The sequence below is a fragment of the Lineus longissimus genome, chromosome 12, assembly GCF_910592395.1.
Source record: "Lineus longissimus chromosome 12, tnLinLong1.2, whole genome shotgun sequence".
Taxonomy (NCBI): Eukaryota; Metazoa; Nemertea; class Pilidiophora; order Heteronemertea; family Lineidae; genus Lineus; species Lineus longissimus.
The window spans coordinates 10,349,239-10,375,953 of record NC_088319.1 but is presented as its reverse complement, the minus strand read 5'-3'; the positions used below and the strand labels follow the sequence as shown (position 1 = coordinate 10,375,953).

Sequence of the window (26,715 nt, the reverse complement as noted above, 5' to 3'; positions counted from 1 at the left end):
GTTCCACACTTGCAATTTAGAATACAACCAATACCTCCAGTACGGTGTCACTTGCAAAAATATTTCACCATCATTAGTATTAAAAATCACCCAATGTACGTCAATGCTTGGCATTTTAAAACTTTGACCGCAAAGAATTGCACGAAACTACTGAAAGACCTGTCATCTCAATTCCACCATCTAACGAAAGCTGCATCAGGAAAGCCATGATATATCATCCTCTCCCTGCAGGCTAAGACACCTCTGATGACAAATGTAGTTGCATCAATGAAGCGTATGCTCTGCCTAAAGTGATTTACGAGACAAAATATATTTCACAGATGAGTTAAGGTAGAACATATTCTTCCAAGTTGTTCTTAGAAATTGAAGCCTGTTGATGTTTCCTGGCCGGGGGTTCCTGTCTTTGCATTGGGATTTAGTGACGATTTCCGAAAACTAATTCTGTGTTGTCAGATGGTAAAATTACTCGAAGGATGATGATGAATGATTATCTTTAGTGAGTGTCATAAATATTAGTTAAAGCAAACTTTGTACGAGCAATTCAATTCCCTTAGCAATTCAATTCCCTTACCGCGCCTAGGTCGGTATCAAAGCAGTTGTTGCATCATCAAGTCATACGTGCATTTCTGAATGGAATTGTTGGCGTGTTCAACAAATTGGTTGATCAACAGATGGTTCCATGAGGTGGTTTCATCATGATTCTGTTATCATCATGAATACTTGCAATTCACCTGTTGCTTCAGCTAACTGTGATTACAGATGGTCTGAACAACCGTGACAACTGCTGTTATACCATCGTTTTGTCTCGTCTATAGATATTGGATCAACTGTTCCTTCTGGTGAATTGTTTACCAATAGGAGATGGGAGGTTTGGTGATTTTGTTGTATAAAATGTAATATCAGTTCCGTTAGTTGAGCATTGAGTCTATAAATGGAGGTTGACCCAGGCCCTATTCAGAAGTTCTGTGGATGAAATACTAGGCACCAGAAAGCTGCATGAAAGGCTTTCAACACACTCTCAGGTAGGCTTATGGATTGATCATGCCATATTTTAGTGTTAAAGGGACTTTCGTACAAGCAATACCATGCCCTTCCCGTGCCTCAATCGGTATCAAAGCAATAGATGCATCATAAGTCATACGCAAGTTTCAGAAATCAAGCTAATTGACGTGCGCCGGACATCCTGTTTATTTTCACCGCTCGAGAATATGTGAAAAGTAGGTTGAATCGCTGGTCATGCGAAATCCCATTTAGGTTTGGTGATGGCGCTGAAAAACGTGGTTAAAGAGGTCCCCGTTTTGGCCGTTGTTGCTGTGGCAGCTTTGCAAGACCACCGGTGTTAGGAGCTGTTTTCTTGCTTGAATGGTAAAGAAAGGCACAATACGATGATAAGATGTTGTGAGAGTGCATAGATTGTGCATGATTTTTGTCTAAGAAATATTAGGTTGCCACATTGAGGTTCAAAATTGTATATATTGAGTTCTCCATTTAGGTGAGGACTGGTTGTGATATCGTCTGTTATGGCAATTTGTGGAAAATTTCATAAGCGCAAATATTCACAAAATCGGCCAAAAAAGCACCCAGAAAAATTTAATTTGCTTAATATGCCCTGTTCAGAATGAATGTGACATATAGCTGTAGAACTATCAGCCTAATAGTAAACTACTATAACATGTATAATCAAGTATCATCTCCGTTCCTGATGGATGTGAATTTACCATCTTGATCAATACGCATACAACTTGATCGAAAATCAATATGGTGATAAGGTCGAAATTGTTACAAAATCAATATATTTTTCATTGGGATGGATCCAGGATATTGACTGTAGCTTCGTTTCGTTGGATTTCTGACAGCAAGTCGAAAAATTGACAGTCAAATCTTGAGCTTATAAAATCAATGTTTTGTTCTTTATGGGTTTGAGTTGTGCAAAGTTCTGATAAAATTGGTGCAGCAGATAGAATGAAATAAACAGAATTGAAGATTTTGTTAAAACTGGCTTTGGATTTGAAAAATGCAGTCAACTCCAGTATAAAAAAATAAGTGAACTTCAGCACATTCAGTGCAAAATTGTTAACCTGTAAGGCTACATGTTTTTTATTTCTTGGTTTACGGGAAGAGCTTTTAAAAATGTATGGTCGGGTGGTCGAAATAAAATAAAAAATAAAAATAACCCAAATAGCTATGTATGATCGGAAGAAATAAAATTAACCGAATACTGCTGGAATCAAAGTTCACTTTTTTTCAGAACAAGGCGCAATGTCTTAGTCGGGGCTATTTCCCTCATCTAGATGGCTGATAAGTTGTGAAAGTGCACAAACATTGGTTATCACACTGCTCTATACAGTGGATTTTATTTTATTTCTCATTATTTTATATAATTATGATGGGTCGGGCGGAAAATAAAATAAAAAAATCTATGATTTTCAGATTTAATTTTTTTTCCAAAATCCCGAAAAAGCAAGTCGGTCGGTCCCGTAAACCAAGAAATAAAAAACACGTGGCCTAATCAGACATTTTCAACTTTAAAAGCCATACACCGTGCCATTACCCATATTTTTTTCAACGTTTACTGCAAGATTTCAAAAGATTTAAACGATCACTATTCAGATTCAGATATTCTGTTACCCTTTGCAAGAAATTTAAACTTTTATTTTTGAAAAATGCTTGTTTTTCTTTAAAAAAAGGCTAAATATGTCCTGTTTTGCTTAAAATCTCAATGATGCAATCTCTCGATGCTCCCTGGTCTATAATGCGACGTGATTAACCCTGGGGACACGGCGACGTAGACACATGAGACCATAATAATTTTCTTCTCAATCATCAAAGATTTACGCATCACCTGCAGCCTCTTTCTCCATCTGATTACTTGTTTTCCTCCAACAAAAACGTCTGCAACCATTTTCGAAAATTGCTCTGCGGTCTCTGGCCTTGTTGCGATAAATCTTGGTAGGCTTGTGTTGTCTGTTGTCAAATAAAGTGGTGTCCTTCTCAGCTCATTTAATAAATCTACTGCTGTTGGTGCTTGCTGGCGGTGGCATTTCGGGATCGTAGAGTAGGATTAGGAATACCGGGTTTTCCAACTTCTATGAGTAGTGTGTTGGGTTGCCAAGATTAACCAGGGGTCGCCAGAAAGGTTTTTGATGACTTCTCTCAGCAGTCAAACCTAAGTTCACTCTGACGTGGCCGTTATAAACACTTAAATCTGACAAGACCGTGTGACGAAGCAAAAGATCAACAAGCAAGAAAAACAAAAGCTTTTCACTTATTGCAGCCTATCAGATGGCACCTTTAATGTGAAACTTCAATTATCGTGTTCACCAAGATCCCCAGATCCGAATGCACAAGTTGAATAAAACTTCATCCTGTCTTCAAACAAAGCGCTGTTTTCCTCGACGGCCAATCGAGGGACTCGGAATTCAGGAATATCAGACAACTCGGAACCTGAATTTGGCACGTAATGAACGAAGTTCAGGATTTTGATTCTCAGGGTGATTAAATTTTCAGCAGCAAATGCGGTATTTAGACTATTGCCAAGTGAAATTGAGTAAATTCGCCAAATTTAAGCTTTTTGAAAATTTCACGGTAACAGTAATGTTGTCCCTTACACCCAAGACGAGTAAAACAACCTCATAACATAGTTGGTAAATTTGTGTTTGTTTCTTGTCGTTGCAGGCCGTGGCTCAGAAGCATGAGGCTGAATCTGAAGGTGTTCGTTCTTTTCATTATTCTCGCTGTGATGTTTATGACGATATCGCTATGGACCAAATGTAATGACGTCACAAAACAGGACAACAACTTCTATCGGTAAGTTGACGATTTCTTTCTCGGGAGCTTTTTCTTCAGGCGTCTTTGTTCATTTGGAAAACATCTTCCCAGTCCCTAAAAAACTTTTGGTGGGTGAAATGTTGGTGGGTGAAATATTTTTCAATTGAACCCCCAACGTAACTTTTCATGGTCATGGGCCGCGGCCAAAACCTTTAAAAGAAACCTTTATTCTACCTACCTACCCTACATGCCCTTTCTCAAATCTGAGGTCACGTAACTGCAAATAGCCTAAAGGGAAATTCAGAGCTTATTTTGGGACTTTGTGCAATGAAAAAGAGAGTAATTTAGGGAGCAGGAAAAAATTTGACAGTTTTACGAGTCCAGGAAATAAAGAATTAGCGATCTTTCACATTTAAAAACTTTCTCTCAGTCTTTGTAATATCAACGTAATCTCGTTACATCCTTCCCCACACTTTGAAAGAAATCAAAATACCATCTGCGGCAAAATTAGATTTTCGCACCCATTTGTAAGACGATAATTGTCAATTTGCCCATCATATTTGTCGCTTTCATTTGGTGGAATTGGCTTCATCAAGATCTCGTGAGAGAATTAAAGCACGTCGATAATTCACGTGATAATTGTATTTGATATATTGTGAGAGTTTAACCCTCGAGGTTATCCTTACTTGGAAGTTGTATTGTCATGTGTAATCTGAAAAACGAGGTATTTTTCCACAGCCCAGATGATTGCCTTTGAATCAAAGCACATGCTCTAAGGTGAACTGACAAAATTAACCATTGCAAAGGCAATCATCATCATTACCATCACCGGCAATGTTCCCTCAATACCGCAGTGTCCGTCGTCCGTCGTCGTATCCTATTTCAAAAACAGTGGCACGTTTCTTAACTGCTAGGGCTATGAACTTGAAACTTTGTACACACGACCCCTTAAGTCAGCCGACCTCTGACAATGAATTTCAGTCCGATCTGATTCTTGACTTGGCCACCAGGGGGCCAGAAGTGGAAACTTAAAAAGTGTGATATCTCTCTTATGAGTGACCCGTTTTCAATAAAAGTTTTATGCTAGCAAGGATACATCACATATCCTATGGGTTATTGATTTGACCTAATTTTCAAGGTCACATAGGTCAAATGGTGTGAATTGGCCGTTTGGGTGTAACTATGGCACGTTTATTAACCACTAAAGCTATGAACTTGAACACACGAACACACTTCGGTACACACGACTCTCTACGTCATGTAACCTCAGACACCAAATTTCGATCCGATCTGATTCTCGACTTGGCCACCAGGAGGCCAAAACTAAAAAAGGGAAAAAGTGCAATATCTCGCTTATTAGTGACTTGTTTTCGATGATATTTGTATGTTAGTTACTCCAAGCATCGATACATCACATGTCGTACGGACTTTGTTTTGACCTGTGTACTATACATGTAGCATTTTTCTTAACCAGGATGAAGTATCTATACAGTGAGTACAATGGCCCTTGGCCATTTCATTGGTTCACCCATACGGTGAGTCTAGACAATAACGCAGTGTCCATCGTCGGTCGTCGTATCCTATTTCGAAAACACTGGCACATTTCTTTACTGCTATGGCTTTGAACTTGAAACTTCGTACATAGGTCCCCCCTGGGTCAGATGACCTCTGACACTGAATTTTGGTCCGATCTAATTCTCGACTTGGCCACCACTGGGCCAGATGTGACAACTAAAATCACAAAATGGACTAATGGCTCTATCTAATGGCTCTATCATCTCTAAAGTTTATGACATGTACTTCCAATTGGGATGCATGACATACCCGAGCTTTTGATTTGACCAAATTTTCATTGTTAGCTCAGCTGATGAAAGTCAGCAGAGCTGGTAAAATAACTATTCAGAATGGCGTCTGTCCCTCCATCCATCAACATGGTGCACGTTTGTAACCGTAAGACCTGGGCACTTCAAATCTGGCCATGAGGAAGAACAGCCAAGCACAGTTCGACTTAAATTCTTCTTACGGTAAAGGCATAAATTACAAATAAATTTTTTGTCGCTTTATTCCAATAGACAGAGGCTTGTAATAAAGTTTGGAAAGTCTGCATTCAGGTAGGTTTTGATATAAAATTGGAAAAGTTTTCACTGATACTACCAGTTGGCGTCACTGAACAAATATCTGCGTTGACCTAGTGTTAACTTGATTTGAATTTCACGCTCTTGTATGACTCCAAAGGTTGTGGGTTCTATCCCGCTTCAGGGCAAACAAAGTTTTCTTCTTTTTTCACTTGTATGATACAATTTTCTTTTTCTTTTTTTCTTCTTTTGGCAGGTGATCATCTTGGAAATCATATTTTTGCCATTTTAAAGCCTTTGGCTGTAGCTAGAGTGACTAAATGGTTGGTGTGTCAGTCTTCATTACATATCACCCAGATTTTCAATTGGACCTACTCTTCAAGGGCTCAAGCTCTTAACTCTTTCAGTGCCAAGGACGTACATGTACGTCCTAAATATTAAGGTATTTTAGTTCCTCCAGACGACACCAGATGTCCCCAGCTACTCAAATGTGGTTCATATGGTTTCTCTGGCCTGGGGCGTCCAAATTGAATAATTTTTTCGACTGAGAGGGTGGGGTGGGGTTTGCCACCCCTCATTTTAGGTGAAAAATGGTGAAAATCGGCCAAAAATACCACTCCCTCAAAAAAATTTAGAACATAATCCTAGTATGCCCCTACTTATTACTGCTGTTTTATTGAAACAGGAGGTAAAGACAAAGGTTTTGAAGAATTTTGATGAGTGTATCTCAATTATTTTTGTGAGATTTTGGGTAGTGACAATGCCCAAAAATGCCCAAATCCTGGGCACTGAAAGAGTTAAATTTCACTAATAAATAATACGATTTGTCATTCTTTGGTATAAAGCATGATATAGGCATATCAATATGTTAACAACATTGAGATTGAAAGAGACCTACCAGGTACTTTCCATGTTTTGTGCATTGTACCCACCGCCAGGCCCTGGGGCCTCTCATCAAATTTTACCTTTAGGTAAAACTATAGCACATTTCCCAACCAAAGTTTAATCCAGATAGCACAATGGCCCCTGGACTTTTCATTGTGTAGAGCCAGGAATTTTAGTTCCTTGAAAGCCACGCCGGTTCATGTCGAATATTACTGTTAACGCCAGTTGAGCAACTGTTCCTTGTATAACTTACCGCACCCATGATAAGAAAAGGAACTGAAGTTCAAGGCCCATATGTTGTTCTTGAACAGGGTTCTACTTCTGAGTACATGTACATATTTTCTTTACCAAAGTGAAAACTGCGATGAAACGTATACCTAGTTATATGGACTATTGTTGTCACCTTGATGCGGGTAGCAACCCTTTCCCTTGTCGCTTCCTGGATTTCTCAAATGACTTGGTTTCCATTAGAAGGTCGTATATCACCATTGATGTTCTCTTTTGAGAAAAACTGTGCCCTAGTGAGATTCCTGTTGGATTAATATCCTCTCTTTCCAAATGTCACAATGGGAGATACTTGTCATGTTAACTTGAAATATGCCCTTTCAAGTCATTTTTGGAGTCGAGGACGAAAGATTGACCACTTTTCACTATGCAGGGTTTGTGCCCCTTTGGTAAATCATGGTGATTTGCAAACAAAATGACGCCGGGTACCCCCAAAAAAATCAGCAAAAGTCTTTTGAGGGGGTTAGGAGAGGTAATAAATGTCTGTTATCTAGCAACTAAAAGTTAAGTTCGCTTACACAGACCAATAAAATCAAAAGTCTGTTTTTTACGGTGCCTGGCTCCACAAAAAGTGGTCAATGACACCTCGTAATGATGAGATGTTCTTGCGAGCTAAGAAATAGGTTATAAGATGCCTCACTCAGCAGATGTGCTCATGATATCAGGCCTTTTAATTACATGGACACCCTCACACCTTGTAATTTTTTAACCCACTTTTGGGAAATGCCTTTTTCACTATTAAGCCTATTTTGAGGACATTTGTCGTTGCAAACGGTCGAAGTTAGTCAAAATTTCAGTGGCCACAATTTGAAGTATGTCTCTTATTCTCTGTCTCCACATGAAAATGACAGATTTGGGTGTTTCAGGCATTGATTTATGGCATTTAGGAGCAGAATTGAGCATTTTCAGGTGCAGAAATAGCTCCAGCAGGGTCAGTTCCCCCTTAACAAAAATGTTTTAAATAATTTTTGGGCTAATTTTGGTACATGTGGTGCCCTCTTACACCGTTAAACAGTGTAAAAACTTTGCAATCGAAAGGCCTGGATATGTTTAAAATCTAGTGGGAATGTGTTCGACAACCTAGACCTGTGTATTACATAAAAATTGCCTGCCTCTGGAAGATGACGAGCTGGATTGAATCGATAAAAAAAAGAAAGAGGAGGTCTATTGCTGATATGTCCGTGCAAATCTGCATTCATTTATGCGTTCCATCCTACATTTTAGCTAATGTCATTTACGCAATTTGCACAATGTCTGTACTAAATTGCTTCAGCGTCTTTTTGCTAATGCAATATCTTGTAATGAAGGTGCCTTTCAAACAACAATCCCATGTAGTCATGCAACCATTGCTTGAAAAAAAATCGCCAATCCTGTTAGTAATATTGTCACGTGCGATTGTGAGAAAGAAAGACTGCAGGAAAGTCAGGATAAAGGGGAGATAGATGACAAATAAAAACTGAAACAACTTTTATTAAATTTCACTAATTGATACATCTGACTGAAGATGGAGTCACTAGGCCAACAAGTCCAATTGGGGCCTTACCATAGTGGCACATAAGAGTTTCATCCCACCTCAAGGTGCAACCTGCACTGTTTGCCGAAGCAGTGGCTGCAAACCTATTTGGCAGTATGTGCTCCAACCGAGGGTCGAACCTAGGACTTCAGAGATGACGAGGACTGATGTCAATTTGGGACATCAATGTCAATTTGGGACATCAATCCTGCAATGGCCATTGCCTCTTAGTGGAACCTGCAACATTTGCAGAAACAGCGACACGAATCTTTGCCATTCCTTCTTACATTGCTGTAATGGGATAGAAAGAAAGACGCAGTGATCGCATGCATTCATGCAACAACTGCCTTTGATATTGAGGAGCAGGAAGGAAATACAGCTCGGTTTATTGCATCACGAGTGGGTTTGCAGTTCTTGTAATATTTTGCAGCAAATACCGAGTGTTTTGTATTCTGTCACATTGTTTCAGTTTGTTTCAGAACTGAAACCAATGTCCTTCAGTGGTAGCCATAGTGATTCTGTGAGTGCAAGTCTTGGGTTTCTTTCCAATTTGGTACAGGTAATAATTCGCTGAGGATTGCCCAGTGAAGGGGTTTGTTATTAGAAATACTGTAACTAAGGAAGTTAGCTGTTGAGGAAGTAATAAGATACTTGAGAATCTGCCATTTGGTCGAAATGAATTGACACACTCCACTTTGTTTGGCACTCTGTAGCTACAAGAAGCCAATGGCAGTTGTAATAGGATCGTGGGAGTCTCGCCTCAAAAAGTAAAGCCAATGAAATTAGGCAGCCTTTTCTCACTGAAAGGATATTTCACACGACCAACGTTTCGTCCTACTTTTTACATTTTCTCGGGCGGTGAAAATGAACCTTCTCAATTCCTGTTTAACAGTCCCGCGCAGATCAGTAAGCTGGACTCGGCCTGATGAACATGCGGATGATAGGGCCCGCAATAGGGTTCCATTAGGAAACTCACGTGTGACTCGATGATGCATCAATTGCTTGGCTACTGACTGAGGCGCAGTAAAGGCATTGTATTGCTAGTACGAAGTTCGCTTTAATGAAGATTGTGGAACTGCAAATTGCATCCTCTGTGTTCCAGCTCTCAAAGAAGCTAATGGTGCCAGTGTCAAATAAAGTAAATGTTCGCCTACTGCAGAGGCACTCCTGTCTTAAAAAGGAAAGCCTTTCAGTTTGAAACAAAAAGCAGGATTTGGAATTGCCAGAGCTCACCTGATGTTTCCTCTAACGATGAAGTCATTTATTCATTACCTGTCATTTGTCACAACAGCTATTGTTTGTCGTTAATCTATACCTGATGTCCAGAGGACATCAGAGTGATGAACCTGAACCTTTCAGTTGACAAAGACCATGGATTGTTCGAGGCGTTCCTCTCAATCTTTGTTTGACTGCTAAAAGCTTTCTGTAGAGTTAATACTTTCTGTTGACATTATCCTTTCTTGTAAGCTATGTCATAAGAGATTGTAGCTGCACTGGCCCAAATATACCTAAAGATCCCTTGGTAATTTTCGTAGTGCGCACTGACTCTTCGATTACCCCATCTCCCTCATCGTTCTCTCCAGCGAGCGTCTGTTGGACTACTGTATGACTATTTGGTTGGACACCATTCCTTGTTAATTCTGAGCCTTCTGACAATTTTCAAATCCAAGATCATTTCACTCGTGAAAGTAAAGGCAGAGCTTTTCCAAACCAAGGTCTTGGTTTGATTCTCCAAGCAAAGCTGGTATGTTGACCTTCAGAAGGTGGGGAAGGGGAATCAAAAACATTGATGATGTCATATTAAACTCTCATGAGGTGTCCCCCTCAGGCATTATGAGCCTTTAATATCATACCTGGGTGAGTAATTGTTTCCTATCTGTAGTTTTTGGCCAACAGTCGATGTGATCAACGACCTGGGTGTATACCCGAAGGCTCTGATAATTAATGTGACGTCATTAGTCAATTCGTTAAGGCCTTCAAGCTATGAATATTACCAAAGTGTTCTACAGCTGCTGATTTTGCCTTAGTTTTGATAAAAGTAATGTAGAAGAGGAACTGATCCCAACAGGATTTTAAATCAAGAAACAGTTGTTTGAAGACACAAAGAAACTCTCCTTCAAGTTTATGTCACCTTTGAGTTGGACAAGGCGTCAGAGTGCCTTAGGCCACAGCTTTAAGTAATATTGTGTATGATTAGCCGTTGATGAATCAGCTAATCACATCATCTTGTTCGATCTCACCCCCAGCAAGAGAAGCAGGTGGGTCGTTGAAACCACACCATCTTCTTTGTCTGCAGTCTACCTTCAAGGAATATGATCTGAGGTAGTTTGTATCTTGGGTCCTTATGAGCGAGTTTCATATAGTGAGTTCGGTCCGACTCTTTTATTTTACACTTCAATGAATAACTGTGAAAGTCTCTGAAATTGAAATCTTCGAAAATTGTGTCAGGTAAAGCGTTTGAAAGTACGATGTGTAGTAGAACAAACAATGTTTCAACCCTTTTGGCTAGCCGAATTTTTTAATGATGATCACTTTGGAAACAACCTTCTCAAGTACCTTAGCAGAGTAAATCATGTCATCACTGGGGTGTTGGTCTGTATTGCCACCATTTCCTTTTCATGTCATCCAAAACTTTTGCTGCCAGTTTTAGTTTTAGCCAACCCTCACTGTATTAGATGAGACAACTAATACCGCCAGTTTGGTATTAAATCATTAAACCTTGGAATCTGATGTCAGACAGTGAATGACGCTGGATTGTGTCTGGTCCAATTTGTGTTCTTGATGTGATCCACCCATATTTGGAATGATTGTGATGACACTGGACAATGGATTAATGGTTGTCATCAAATGTTCAGTCTCCCTGGATTAACTGGCTTTTTAGCTCACCTCTTAGCAGAGGTGAGCTTATCCCATACCGTGGCGTCCGTCGTCCGTCGTCGTCGTCGTCGTCGTCGTCGTCGTCGTCCGTCGTCCGTTAGCAGGGCACGTTTCGTAACTGTTAGAGCTATTGAGTTGAAACTTGGTACACATGTACCCTTATGTAATGACACCTGGGAGACCAAGTTTCGGTCCGATTCGTTTCATGGTTTGGCCACCAGGGGGCCAAACGTTAAAAGTGAAAATATGCAATATCTCCCTTAATAGTAGTCCGGAAATTTTGAAAAAAATATGGTAGGTACTTCTAGCAAAGGTGCATCATATATCCTCCGGGTTTTTGATTTGACCTCCTTTTCAAGGTCACAGAGGTCAAATGGTGTAAATTAGCCGTTAGGATGTAACGATGGCACGTTTCTAAACTGCAATGACTATTGATACCAAATTTGGTACACATTTACCCCTTAGTCAGGTGATCTCAGGGACCAAAGTTTGGTCCAATATGATTCACCACTTGACCACCAGGGGGCAAAATCCAAAAACCTTAAAAATGTGATTATTCCTTAACTTCTTGCCCGATTGCCACCAATTTGATATCATGGGTACATCTAACCACCATACAGTATATGTCACACAGGTTTTTAATTTGACCTTCTTGTCAAGGTCACAGAGGTCAAATGGCGTAAATTCGCCGTCAGGCCGTAACTATGGCATGTTTCTTAACTGCAATGACTATTGATCACAAATTAAGTACACATGTACCCCTTGGTCAGGTGATCTCAGGTACCGAAGTTTGGTGCGATCTGATTTGCCGTTTGGCCTCCAGGGAGGGGGCCAAATCCTAAATTCTTCAAAATGCCATTATTCCTAGTAATGACTTGCCCGATTGGCACCAATTTTATATCATAGGTACATCTAATTCTAACAACCATTCAATGTGTCACCCGGGTCTTCTTTGATTTGACCTACTTTTCAAGGTCACAGAGGTCGAATGTACTGTAAATTGGCCATTTTGGGGAAATTGTAATTGCTTGGACCTACATCAAACCTAACACTACATGACACAAGACCATGCTCTTTATCCATCTTTCCTCCACATGAGGTGAGCACAATGGCCCTGGCCATTTCATTTACTGTAGGCCTACATGACAAAAGATGTTAGATAAGAGACAATATGGGCTGTAGGAATTTCATAATCGGCTTCTGAAGTACCTTAGCAGAGTACAGCATGTCATCGCTTGGGAGTTTATCTGTATTGCCACCATTTGCTGCTTTGGCATTTAGAAAAGCTGTTCCGAGTCCAAATCCGGAACTTTTAGGATTACTGCCAGATATGGGCATATGTACAGAACAATAGGGAGGTTGAGATCCGGGACTAATGAAGGATCCTTATACGTATCAGTGTTCTCCACAGGGTTTTCTCAAGGTAGGGTGGTACCCTTGATTTTCAAAACGTTTTTTTTCCAGTGAGCAACACAAGGTAGGTTGACGAGCAATTTAAAGGGAATGGCCCGCCAAAAAATGGGGAGTTTTGGACGGCCCGGTCAAAACCTTAGGCGGGAATAAGGTTTCATTGATAAATATAAGGAGTTTCAAGGCCCCCAAATCACTTGTAAGGTTCAATAGATACTGGCCTTTCATTGGTTAACCGTCTGCATATCATTTACATACTCTCATTTTGAAAAATATGACAATATTTACGATCACGTTATTGATTTTTGCAACATTTTCGGTAACGCGCCCCTTGCGGATCTGTAAGGTACCATTCGGATGCTTGAAAAATGCTTGTCTCGTCGATTCGCTCGCGGATAAACGCATCAGGTTGACTGCAGCAACTTTTAATTGTTGGAGACAGAGAAGGAAGGAATATGATTATCAGTTTGATGAAAACTTTGCAAAGTTTCTTCTTGGGACTCGAAATCCATACTACTATTCTCTCCATTTTCCATTTTCTCCTCTCTCCAACTCACTACTATCGCTATTGACTGCGTAACATACACTAACATTCTTTCGCTATCATTGCTAACTTCATTTACTAGAACACTGGCCTCTTTGTAGCCGATTATGTAACCCATAGTGGAAACACCTGACAGCGCCGCCCGGCATGATCCACGTGCTACTGGCATATTTATAACTCGTAGTAAATAAGGTTGTAAAAATATGCAAATGAGATGCCGTATATGGAAACCATGACGTCACTAAGCAGTTCTTATTTCTGCTACGGGTGGCGCTGTTGCTTGCTTCTGGAGGCGCTATTCAACCTCTTTAAGGTCGGCTGGCTCATAGAAACCCTCTACAAAGTTCTAGAGCAAGGTAGGGTGGCTCTTCCAAGTGAGGGTGTTAAGCTGCCAAGGTAGGGTGGGCCACCCTGACAAATGGCCTTGTGGAGAACACTGACGTATACATATAAAACTCGATAGAAGATCATTTTTGTGTAAATGCATATCCGTAAGCATATAAGCATCCTTCATGAGTCGCTCTTCTCAACTTCCCTGACATAAAGGAGTTTATCTATTTCGTAGTTCATTGGCCGATCAATTCTTGCTCTCTGTAATTAATGAAGCTTTGGTGTAAGAGTCAGTTGCTAGGATGGCCTACAAAGGTACATTACCGATGTGCTTGTCACTTTCCTCGTGTGAGATAATGCCACAGGTTCTTAGCATCAGGTTGTCATTGGAGCTTTTCCAACCTTAAAGTCACACATGTATAAGGATTAGGATTAGCAATGAATATGGGTTGCAAGTCTTAAGTACAGTAATTTGAACTCTACGGAAGGGGAACCAAGAAGTGACTCGGTCAGACGTTGAACCCACAACCTCTTGATCATGAGGTCGACACTCATAAACTGGGCAACTGCTACCTCGGTGTCAAGAAGACCTTTTCAAAACTATTGAAAGGAAACCACAAACCCTCTTCAAAATGTGGCTGGCAATAACAACTGATATTGCTGCCAGGTGCTTGTCTAAAACGCTCACAAGGAAATCCGTGCGCTAAATTGGCATCGTTAATATTTTTTCAGTTATGATTTGTTGTGAAATTGGATTGTTGAGCATGGAAATCATCTTATGGTTTGACGTAACGAGGAATGTCAGGTTGAGGGGAGAAAGAATTGGCCATCTTGAATGACTGCCTCCGTCGTCTTGAATGTCTGCCTCGAGAGTCGGAAGAAGGTTGATGCACTTTACGTAATGATAAAATGATGGAAAATTGTTCCTGGAAGATATGTTCACCAGTGCGTTTATGATCACTGAAGGCTGCCCAAAGGCTTCCCTTCTTAAAGATACGATTATGCGGCTAGTTTTTCCGCACATGTAGGTCTCTTAGACCATTATCACTTCCCCTAAAGAATTGTGCTACCATAATGTGGTGATGATTAGCCAACTGCCATCTGAATGTCACCAAAGGAAAAGTTTTTGTTGCTGGTTCTTTAACACTGGTATCTGCAGTTGATTAGAGGCAGTATTAATCTGGCTTATTCCTGCAAATCTGCTATTGGCAGCACTGGCTACCTGATCTTCTGAGACATAACCCCACTTGGTTGATCCAAGTGCACAGAGAAGTGCTAACATAATCAAAAAACATCTATTTTAATATGAAAACTGGAGAGAACCAGGTAAATCGGTGTAATATTGTCCTTCAGGTTGGTGATTAAAAGGATGTACGAGGTGATAGACCAGATGAATGCAGCCTCTGTTTAACTGCTGCTGGTGTTGACAAGACTGGGGAATTACTGAAAATGAAAACGATATAGTAGATGTATACCACAATCAGTTTTTCAGCCAGTTGGCAGATGAAATGATGCTTGACCATGAACTTGTTTAGCTGTGGCACTTCCTTGTGCCCTGTTTACCACAACCAGAGCAATATCATTGTGGTATCTCAGATATCTTCGTTCTCTTTGATATTACAATATTCCTACTGCTGTTGCGATGCATCAAAGCGTATGAACTAGTGTGAAATATTACACTTGTCCAGAAACTCCACAATGTTGCCAGTGAATAGAAACAGTGTCTGTATCACATGCCGTTGGACAACTCTGCAGTGGAGAGACAAGATTGATGTGTACAAACTTCCGGTCAATGCATTATTGAAACAGTGCTTGTATACTTGGAACACGGCATTCCTGGTTGGAGTGGTCATTCGTATAGGTCATAGCTATGTCCATGGTTTAGGATCAAGATGATATCTGGGTGTGAAGAAGCATATCAATTTCCTTACTGTACCTACATAGCCTTACCCATCGGCTGAATACTAGCTGTCTAGATTGAGGTAAAGCAATGCCCAAACATTGGCCAGTGACTTGTATCTGGTAGGTGAGTGAGATCATTTCATTTGTCTGCTGTAACCAAGAACTTTGAGGTGACAATTCCACTCGGCTCTTAAATGCTAGCTGACAGTAGCTTGCGGTAATACGCCTGCAGTGCGCGAACATTGGTTCAATGTCTTATCGGGTGGGTGAGGGGGATCATTTCAGTTGCCTGCTGCTACGAAGAACTCCGAGCTGACCTTTCATGTCAGCTTTATACTATAGCCGGCTTAAGGAAAAGCAAGTGATGTTCTGACATGGGTTCAATGACTTGTATACTGGTAGGTGTGAAGAAGCATTTCAGTTTCGTGCTGGAATGATGAACTGCAAGCTGATCTTACCAGTCACCTGAATACTAGCTGTGATAGCTTGGGGTAAAGCCTGCAGTGCCCAAACATGGGTTCAATGACATACCTGGAGGGTGAGGGGATCATTTTATTTGTTTGCTTAAAGTGAACCTTACCGCACCTCAGTCGGTTTCAGAGCAATTGAAGTATCATCAAGTATTACGCAAGTTTCTGAACGGAACCCTATTGTAGGCCCTATTATCCACATGTTCATCAGGCTGAGCCTAGCTTACTGATCTGCGCCGGACTTCTAAACAGGAAATAAGAAGGTCCATTTTCATTGCCGTAAAATGTAGGCCGTTAAAACGTTGGTGGTGCGAAATCCCTTTTAAGCCAAGAACTTTTGTGCTGGGTTCAATGACATATCTGGTGGGTGAGGGGATCATTTCAGTTGCCTGTTGCTACGAAGAACTCCAAGCTGACCTTTCATGTCGGTTTTCTACTAGCTGTCAATGAACCGGCTTAAGGAAAGGCAAGTGATGCACTGACGTAGGTTCAGTGATGTATATCTGGTTGGTGTGAAGAAGCATTTCAGTTGCGTGCTGGAATGAAGAAATGCAAGCTGATCTTACCAGTTTGCAGAATACTAGCTGTCAATAGCTTGAGGTAAAGCCAGTTCAATGACTTATTTCTTGTGTAGAAGAAGATTATCTGTTCAATTTGCCCATAAGACACATTAAAGTTCTAGAAATGTGAAAGTTCTGGTACTAATGGATGCTCAAGCTCCAAGCCTTCCATTTCATTGTGGTTGACTTTGAAGGGTTTTTCGCAGGACCAGCACTTAAAGCCTTTACATATTCATCAAGATAATCTACCTGCTTATATTTCCTGTTTGAAGGTTCAAAGCAGATCAGTTTAGTAGCCTGTGGACAATAGGGCCTACAATAGGGTCCTTTTCAGATATTTACATATGACTTAATGATGCATCAATTGGTTTGATACTGACTGAGTGAAGGAAGGGCATTGAGTTAATACTCGTAGGAAGTTCGCTTTAAGGAAAAGCATTTGATCCCCTCACAAAGGTGCAATGACTTATATCTGGTGTAAAAGAAGAAGATTATCTGTTCAATTTGCAAACAATAGACATTAGAGTTCTAGAAATGTAAAAGGTTCTGGTACTAATGGATACTCAAGCCCCAAGCCTTCTATATCGTTGTTGTCGGCTTTGAAGGGGATTTTCGCACAATAAGTGCTTTCACCTACTTTTAACATATTCACCGCCCGAGAAAATGTACCTTCTTATTTTCTATATAAACGTTTGGCGCAGTTTGGTTGATTCGCCCTGATGAGCTTGTGAAAATAGGGCCCACACTAGAGTTTATTGAGAAAGACTTGTGTGTCTTCATGATGCATTAATTGCTTCCATACTGACTGAGTTGCAGTAATGGCATTGTATTGTTTGTACGAAATTCGATTTAACTCCTCTGTCTTTTCGGGATCTGTTGGTCTGTTGGCTGGTCAGAGGAAAAGCTTGTCGTCCCCAATTGCACGCATAGTATTCTTGTTAATGGGTGCTAATTCAATCATCTGCTAATGGATTAACAGCAATGGGATTCGCTTGTGTTTCGCTTCGTTGTGTAAATCTGAGCAAATTACAACATTGTTGGCATATAAAACAAAATGTGCTGACTTCTCCTCGCATTTTAGAATCCAGAAAACCCAAAACCTCTTGAGCATGAGGCCAACTCTCTTCCACTGTGTTACCGTTGCCCCGAAAGCAAGAGGAATTCGGGAAACCTTCAACAACCATCAGCAATAAATATTTAGGTACTTCATACTTTGTTCTTCGTAGCTCTTCGTAAGGGTTGCGAAATCTTCCTATAGACTATTGACCAGCAAATCCTCTTCTCCATCTATGTAATCCATAATCAACCCATCGGCTAATCCATATGGTCCACTGTAACATTGAACGGCTCCTCTTCTCCCTTCATCTCCTCGAGTTCCACACCAATAACCTGCATCTATTTCACATCGATATCCATGTTTCGGGTCCATTCAATACAGATGATCCGATCTTAGAGTGTAATAGAGATGTCCACACTTCCAATCACGGCGATTCATATAATCCCCAAAAACCAAAGATAGCGAAAGTTTGGCAATTTAATACAGTTATTTGATTAGTTAGCTGGCATTCACTTTTGCAGAAGCAAAGTTCGACAAATGAGGATTATTCATAATGACAAAGATATTACTTCACATCTTACCAGAGCTTGCAGAAATTTTCCAACACTGACTTTCCAGCAAGTATAAAAAATCAGCCGCAAATCTCTATGCAGCAGTTTGCAGTTTTAAATCAAAAGTTGCGGTTCCTGTCTGTGTTGATAACCAACTCAGTTGGAGCAGTAGATCCCCAACTGTAGCCCGTGGCTTGCTGTGTTTCAATTTATATGCAAAGCGTTTATTCTTAAGAATGCAGTGTCAAGGACGCAAGTTGAGCCTTTAAGGAATTGAAATTGAGTTTTATGGATTCATTCCATAAAGTTTAATCTCACTTCAGGCTTGATTTTCTCAAGAAATGAAGTGGATTTTAACTGAAACCCCCTTATTTTCATTTCCATCCGACCTTCAAATGATATTGTTTTTATCATGAATTCTATGGATTGTAATTTTTTTCCGCAGCAAGCATTCGTGTGAATTGTCAATAGTTCGGTGTTAGTCTTCAGTGATTTTTGACTGAATGTGAGTACTTTTTGAAGCAGCAGATTGAGAATTATCAAATTTATAGTTGGTTGGCGTACTGCCAAGTTTCTACAAAAGATGCTAAGCCACAAAGGAGTTAACTCTGCCGACCTATGTGTGGGCTTAGAAGGCAAAAAACATTTTTTTCTGGAGTGTTTGTATGAAATGATAGGCTTGATGGCATATTGCCAACATTCTGATAGACAAGTCTGAGCTGATCCACCCAACCCTGCCATTTTGTTTGTCAATTTGGTCGTTGTTGCTCCAAATCTGGTCGGGGGCTCAAAAGCTGGCATGGTCAGGCAATAACTAATCATTCAATTTACAAATGAAAACTATCAGTGACCAATGGCCCTTCAGAGAAGAATTCTCCAGCGTGTGTGCATTGTTGTGCTGATCAGATGAAATGTACACCAACAACATCAAACGGTCACTAAACGAGCTCTGGTGCTCGTACATTATGTTTTATCAGCAGCGGAGGCAAAATTTCCTGATTTTATTATACCAGATATATACGCAATTTCAGTCTGGTTCAAGAAGTTTTGTCATGGATTCCTGTACATTTTATACACAACATGTACACAGATCTGTCATGTCTATGGTATTGTTAACTGAAGTCGTTACCACGAATCAGCTCTTACTAATTCAATTGACTGACAATGGGCAACTGGAAGAAATCGGAACCATGGGCTGATTTAATATCCGACCAGAAGATTCTCGGGTTTATATCATGATATTATATCTGGGATAATTGTGGCTAGACATTGTTTACGATATATCTATCATTTGGCGTTGGTTGATGGGGGCCATTTTTGTAGGTCACCCAAATATGTCTTTCACCTTCAATGATACTCTTTGTGAAGTTGCAGAGATAAGCCTAGACCCTCTATTAACTCAGCCGCCATGAGTAGCCAAATTTAGTTGCAGAAAGTTAGTGCCTAGCACCCAATTCATGAGTAAATGTCACTGTTCTTTTTGGCTGCTGTGCAAAAACTAATGAGCCAATTTCTTAAGTATGATATAGCTTGAATAGCTTGTGCAATCCACTGAGATACGTCTATGAAACTCAACACCACAGCTTTCCTTCAAGCGATGGTTTGATACATGATTATCATTAGGGCCGCTTTCCAATCCCTGCTCAGAGCGGGTCATCGCTGATGGTCTCTGATGAAGAGATAATGCCGCGAAAAATGCGAGACGACCCCCTAACGTACTTTTCGGGATTGATTGTGTGCATTGTCTAGCCCCAATAAGGAAGAATTTGCAGCTGAAATAGACTTTTTTGTACCCATTTTCCATGTGTTTGGTGGTTATAATGTGATTGGGAGTCAAAAACCAAAACAAAAATTGATCAGGCTGCTGATCCAGGCAGCCTGTCAGCCCAGGGGGCCGCTTGTCGGTTATCTGGTGCTCCCTGGTTCAGCCAGTTGCCCCGACTACCTGCTTACAGTAGTTGGAAAGCCCTGATCATGTCGAAGTGTCGGATTTATTTTGCTGTCCCCAAAGATGATGAACATGGCACATGCCGGCCATGTTAGATTTTGATATTATTCACGTGCTGAATACAGATCAGGAGACTTTCTTTCATCTCTTCTTTGCTTCATGTCAGTCAAATTCTTCTTGACTACATTACTGTGTACCCACTGACATACGAACAGGGCATGAATTTTCTGGTTTGACATGCTGCACACCATCTGAGGTTATGACAGCTCTTACACGATGTTAGATTTTCGAAACTTTAGTTCACGTGCTGAATATTGATTACAAATCCTCTTAGTAGTGTTTTATCATTTTCCATTAGTGTCAGTCAAAGTTCTCTCATCAGAAATTGTGGCTAGCTTTTTGTGGGGGGGGGCCTTATGTCCTGGCCCCATGGTCGAGGTGTTAGCATGCTTGACTGCAAATCGACAAAAAATCGAGGTGCATGAATTCGATCCTTCGTTTGGATTCATTGTTTCACAAGTGCTGCTCAACTGTTTAAGAAAAACCGAGTGGTGTACTGTCTCCAATGATGCACCGAAAAGACTACCTAGGATCATTCGCAAAGACTTAGGGCAATGGTCCCAGTCCTAGGCTTACATCTCAGTCTGGCCTCAGCCAGCAGCGCCACTTGGCCGCGCAGTGATGAGTGTGCAGCGACAATACTCCAAAGGTGTGGGAGGAAGGCCATTGCGTCAGCCAGTGGCATAACTCCACTGGTGTCAGCAACAAACTGGCAAATATTTGTTCCATTGTTGATCAAAGAACTGGTACTTCCCATCCCTTGACTTAAAACTTCGTGAAAGTTTTTGAGGAGTCGTGACTCAAATCGATAAAACCTCTGAGAAGCTTTGCAGCCTGAATACTATCAGATTTGGTATTTAAACTAAAAACATATGTTCAGTGAAAATATATTAAACAATGTAGGGGGGCTGTGTTGCTTGAATGGGTAAACTAATATTGCTGTGAACAGGATTTGTCAGTTTGACTCCTCTCTTGTGATGTTATCTTCCAACTGATTTTCCTCATAATCCGTGCCCATAATATTGTCTACACAGCTCAGTCTTGAGTTCTCACAAAGAATGAACTTCTTATTGACATTTGGAGAGATTATACATAGAAAAAGTTCCTAGTAGAGTATAATGAACCAGGAATGTGTGAGATCTTCAAAGGCCAAGAATGATGTGGGCTACTGAAAAGTGAAGCTGGCTTTATCTGGAAGAGATGGGAGCTGCAGTGAAGTGTTGACAGTGGACTATATCAAACCATATCATTTGAATCAGTCTCGGTGTATGGCAGTTAGTTTTGGTGATTCTTTATTTGCCCTCGACATTTCATGTCCCACACTAATTGGCCCATGTCGCCATGAGGCCTTCAGTAAGACGAGATGATTCCTTTCAATTAGACTTGTGCATTGTCACAAACTGGCAAGACTCTATGTCAAAAAACTTTCAATCTTAGAATTTACCATTGACATCATTCGAGAAAAGGGCTATAGCTGGAGACGTGGAGGTTGCACATATGGCATCGTGACAAGCAAAAGTAAGGTAGAGATTTAGATTCTACATGAAATTATTGAAAGATGGTATTTCCCACCAAATGTGACTTTTAACTAAACTATCCATGTTTCTCATCTCCCTACCAACAAGACGGGCCACCTTTAATCGCTAAGACACATTCACACATGAAGTGGACTTGTTGGCCGTGTTTTGAATGCGTCCACGGCTAATTTGATTTTTCACTGGCCTGGTTACAGCATTTCTTTCAAAGAACGTACTAATCGTTTACCCCTCCAAAAGACCTCGGGCAGTGAAGGTATCAAAAAGCTAAGGAAAACTATCTTAGCTGCTCAAGTTGGTTATACACTCTCTCTGCGTAGAGATGGCCAGCAGCCTAAAATAACTCCATGATCCATCGTGGATTTTCTTCGATGGATCGGCCATTATGCCGAGGCTTTAATGCTCGTTTTCTCCTCTCAAGGGTGCGGCGTAATTAACCGACGTGTTATCAACGCATCGCAACGCTAACTGAGCGGAATGACCGGAGTTGAATCGGCCGACTTGCGCCGGGCCGAAGGATTAGTTAGGGCTGAGGAAGCTTAGCATAGTGCAGATGAGCAATTTGGAGGAAGACTGATTTGGTGACTTGGTTGAAAAGTTAGTATGGTATTTTGATAGAGGACAGGAGAGGCTGCTTCTATCCTATAACCTGGTAATACACTGGAAACAAGTATTTTTCCTGCTTCTCACACAATGGTCTTTTTCCAGTATTGCAATTGGATTTTATAATTTCTCTCATACCAGATACAGAATAAACACTGAAGTCGGTCTTCATTACAGTAACAGAACCTGTACAATCACCCAACCTACTGGGCTAAAGAAATCTACATTAATTTCACGCCTGTTTAATCCAAGATCATGAATTCAGTCCCAGGAAGCTGTCTAGCAAGCGTTGAACAGTCACCGAGTGGGGACAATTCCTGCAGGATTAAATCCCAAATTAATCCCACAAAAAAACAGAAAGGAGGAAATCAATGACCAATGACCTTTGTTGCAATGAAAAACCTAGCTTCTTCTTCTTCAGCGTTCGCTCTGCACTTGGAAGTGATTTCCTCCTGGGAGTATTCATCCTCCCAGGTGCTCGCTCAAAAACCTAGCTAAAAAGTTATAAGTTGGGGTTTACTGTCTGAAATCAACAACAGTAGAGGTTATCATCTGAATTCACACTTAGAGATATTAAAGGACAATTGCATTAGTGTCGATTACATTCTTTGAAAGAAATGCTATAACCAGGCCAGTTAACAATCAAATTAGCCGTGGACACATTCAAAACAAAAACCCCAGTTTGTCCTGCATCCATTTGTTGGAACTCAGATGAGCTGCTTTATCAGGTCTACAACCTTAGGATTTTGATAGGTACTCATAATAGCCCTAGCTTGGTGCAGTGAGGGAGGTTAAATGGAGAGATCAGAAAGGCAGGTTTGACAAGGAGACTTGAGGTTTGACAAGGAGACCTGCCTATAGTCTCACGCTTACTGTAGTGTTCAAACCAAGAACCTCTAGTTGACGACTCGCCTCTAGCCCGAGCCACTAGACCACAGTGGCTCCATGTTGGCATATGATCAGCTCACACTATACACTAATGCAATCGTCCTTAATTTCACGCTTGTTGCATCCACCATTCGAGATCGATGAACCACCTGTAGTTTAATATCTCTATATTCTACCACGGTGCAGTCATGTCCTGGCGACTTCAGCCGACAGGCTCATTTTTTGTCACCAGATAAATATTAAATATCTCCCAAAATGAAGAAATCTTGTTCGTTTGAGTCCCAGTGGGATATCATTTTCATGATATTGGACCGTTGAGGCATTAACGTCTGACGGAATTGACTCCAGTGGTGTCAAATTGTGATAAATAGCTGTGCAGTTAATTTTGAAAATACTCTAGAGTCACTTTCGTAAGGTTGGTTGGTTATGGCCTCAAACACGCTGTGCAGTAGTATCTGCATTGTCACAGTATGCCCTTCAGCAGTTGTCCTGACATCCAAAATCCAAATGCAGAAATTAAATTAGAGAGGTTAGTGAAATTAGTGAAGCTGAGGGAGCCCTATTGTTTAGACCCACGCTCGATGGACTCATAATGCAGGAATATAATATTGCAACGTGGATTTGACACTACAATGCTCTGAGTTCAGGATTTTGATTCTCCAGAGTGACAATGCGAGTCAGTTGGGTATTATCAAGCAAACAAAGGACTCTGATCTGAAGGTCGCAACGTGGCATTCCCAACAAGCGACAAAATCCATTCGGGAGCTTGTATATCAACGATTCAGCCAGCATAAGCCAGACTGAAGTATCGGCATTCTCTAGAATTTCACACAAGGAAAGATAATCCAAACTGTTCTCAAATAAAATTTGCTTTAATCGCTGACAAGTATCTCTTTGAAGAGTTCTGTTTCAAAATGATACATATCACTTTTCCTTATTATCTGAAAAATGGCCAAAGTATGTAAATGATGCTGTCACGTTGTAAAAAAACCAAATACTATTGGAAACTGTTGCATGTGTAGTTCATTAGATGTCATGCTACTATGCAGCTTGGGGGCAGGAGTACTATAGTGCTGTATGCAGTGTGTGTGATTTCGAATTTAAATTTTTTCTAATTTTGGGGGCTTAGAGTCTGATATCAACAATGTTCCGATGTATAGTTTGACTTTACGGTTTATCCCCAGTCTACCCAAAAGCTTTTCAGTTGATGCTTTTCAGCCAAATGCTACAACCATCTCCACTCCACTGAGTGGAGTGAGGCAAAGGTTGGCAAGTATATCTATCCTTGACCCTATAGCATTAGCAGCAATGGAAGTTGACACATAGGATTATGAAAATGTGACAGCATCATGCTTTGACATTACCCCTCACACCCCTGTACCAAATTTGCTGTGATAGATAATAACCTTTTCGACCAGTCGATTATTTGTGATTTCATGCCTGTCAACTCTAAATGAAAAATTGCTATTGTTTAGTAACACTGCCATAATATAATCAAACCTTGACCCTTGATCCTGTAGCATTAGCAGCAACCCTAATTGATGTATAGGATAACGGGTTGGTGACAGCATTTTCGTTTGAGATAATTAAACAACCCCCTCGCCCACCCAGTGCAAAATTTTCTGTAATAGATAATAAGCTTCTGAATCAGTTTATTATTGGTAATTTCATGCCTGTCTCACGTCAAGTGACAAATTGCCGATGTCTTAGTCGCGCTGCTGTAGTAAGATGAAATCTTTGCCCTGTTAGCATTAGCAGCAGTTGACAAATAGGATTACATGTAGGTCACAGCATCATCCTTCACAGTCCTAAATTATACACCCTCACTATGATGCTAAGATTTTTAATCATTCCCTAAGCAAAATTGTAGTTTTGAAAAAACCTTAAACTTGTTCAAATATAAACAGCTCCTAGAGTGATTTATAGACTTCCTGATCTATCATTTTCATAAAAATTGTTGTTTACCAATGAGAGCAGAGTTGTTTCATGCCTGTCAAATGTGTAACAAAGTGAGCAGTATATTCAATGCCCCCCCCCCCCTTCAGATATGCACCCAAAGTCAGTGTTAGTTGGAGTGTTACACGAGACACTGGTCAGGCTATTGGTTAATGACACCTCCATATTTGCCATATGTTTTCTAGCTACAAGACATCCAATGTCACATCTTAGCCAAAAACATGCATTTTAACTCCTAGTTCCACCCCAGGAAACAAATATTAACAGTAAAGCTACTCCTTCGACCTAGATTTTTGCCGGGATCTCTTTACATTACAGATTACCCAAGATTGTTTATAAAGCTAATAATGGCCTAGTTGATGCTCAGCTGTCTGCTCAATGTTTTTTACGACCTTTCTTTTACGGGTTTTACACCATGTTCTTCCACCGCAGACAAATCAACCGATTTCTCATGCTATAGTACATTCCCAATACGTACTCTTCCATCAAGTTAAATATTCCTTGCCCTATCACTATCAGGAGAACTTGATGCAAGAAAAAGTGTTGAAAACAGGCTATTTGAACCAGTCTATTCGATCCTTTCTATAACTTGCCTCCCGGTTTGTTCACACTCTGTGTGATTTCTTGCCAGGCACAGGCATCTAGAGTACTGGATCCCTTGCTGTGAAATGGAACAGAGAAGAGAGATGGCCTTCCTCCCCCCCCCCCTCCATGGCGAATGCCTCCTAAAGTCTAGTTTCTTTAACACCAGCTGCTGTGTGATGTATTGAAGGTTTCTAAGGAGTTCCATCTGTAGCTGACGGCATTGAAACAAATCTGACATTTGGTGACAATTGGTTGATGAAACATTCAGACAGTAAAAGTAAAATTGCTTCATGTATTTAGTTGAAAGGAAGCCACTCTTTGCATGGTTCATAAAGACTTTTTTGCTCAGCTGAAGAAAGTTGGCAGAGCTGGTAAGATAACTATTCAGAATGGCGTCTGTCCCTGGAAGCCAAGGAAATGCCCCTGACAGAAAATTTAGCACGTTTCAACTTAAATTCTTCTCACCACTGGGCCAAAGGCGTAAATTACGGAGAAATCTGTTGTCTCTTTATTCCGATAGATAGAGGCTTCATCAGCTGAGCTGGTAAAATAACTATTCAGAATGGTATCTGTCTTCTCCATCCGTCAACATAGGTGCATGTTTTCTAACCGTAAGACCTTGGCACTTCAAATCTCGCCATGAGGAAGAACAGCCCAGGAAACGCCCCTGAGAGGAAATTGAGCACGGTTCAACTTAAATTCTTCTCACCAGGGGGCCAAGGGTGTAAATCATAAAGACTTTTTTTTTCTAGTAGATATTTGAGGAAGTTTTCATGCAAGTAGGTTTCGATATTAAATTGGAATAGTTTTGGTTGATACTACCAGTTGGCGTTACTGTGCAAAAATATCTGTTGACCTAATTTTAACTTGATTTAAATTTCCCGCTCTTGTATAACTCCCAATGTTGTGTGTT

General features: G+C 40.6%; 1 protein-coding gene across 4 annotated transcripts in view; it reads left to right on the top strand.

Annotated features, from left to right (window-relative positions):
• The window catches only part of LOC135496657 (D-glucuronyl C5-epimerase-like), a 141,036-nt gene that overhangs the window by 75,570 nt on the left and 38,751 nt on the right, over window positions 1–26,715 (top strand). For all 4 annotated transcript variants that reach the window (XM_064786098.1, XM_064786096.1, XM_064786097.1 and 1 more), the window contains one exon: window positions 3,676–3,807. In XM_064786098.1, the coding sequence (XP_064642168.1) occupies window positions 3,692–3,807 (116 nt within the window). In that variant the 5' untranslated portion in view covers window positions 3,676–3,691. The remainder of the gene's footprint in view (window positions 1–3,675; window positions 3,808–26,715) is intronic.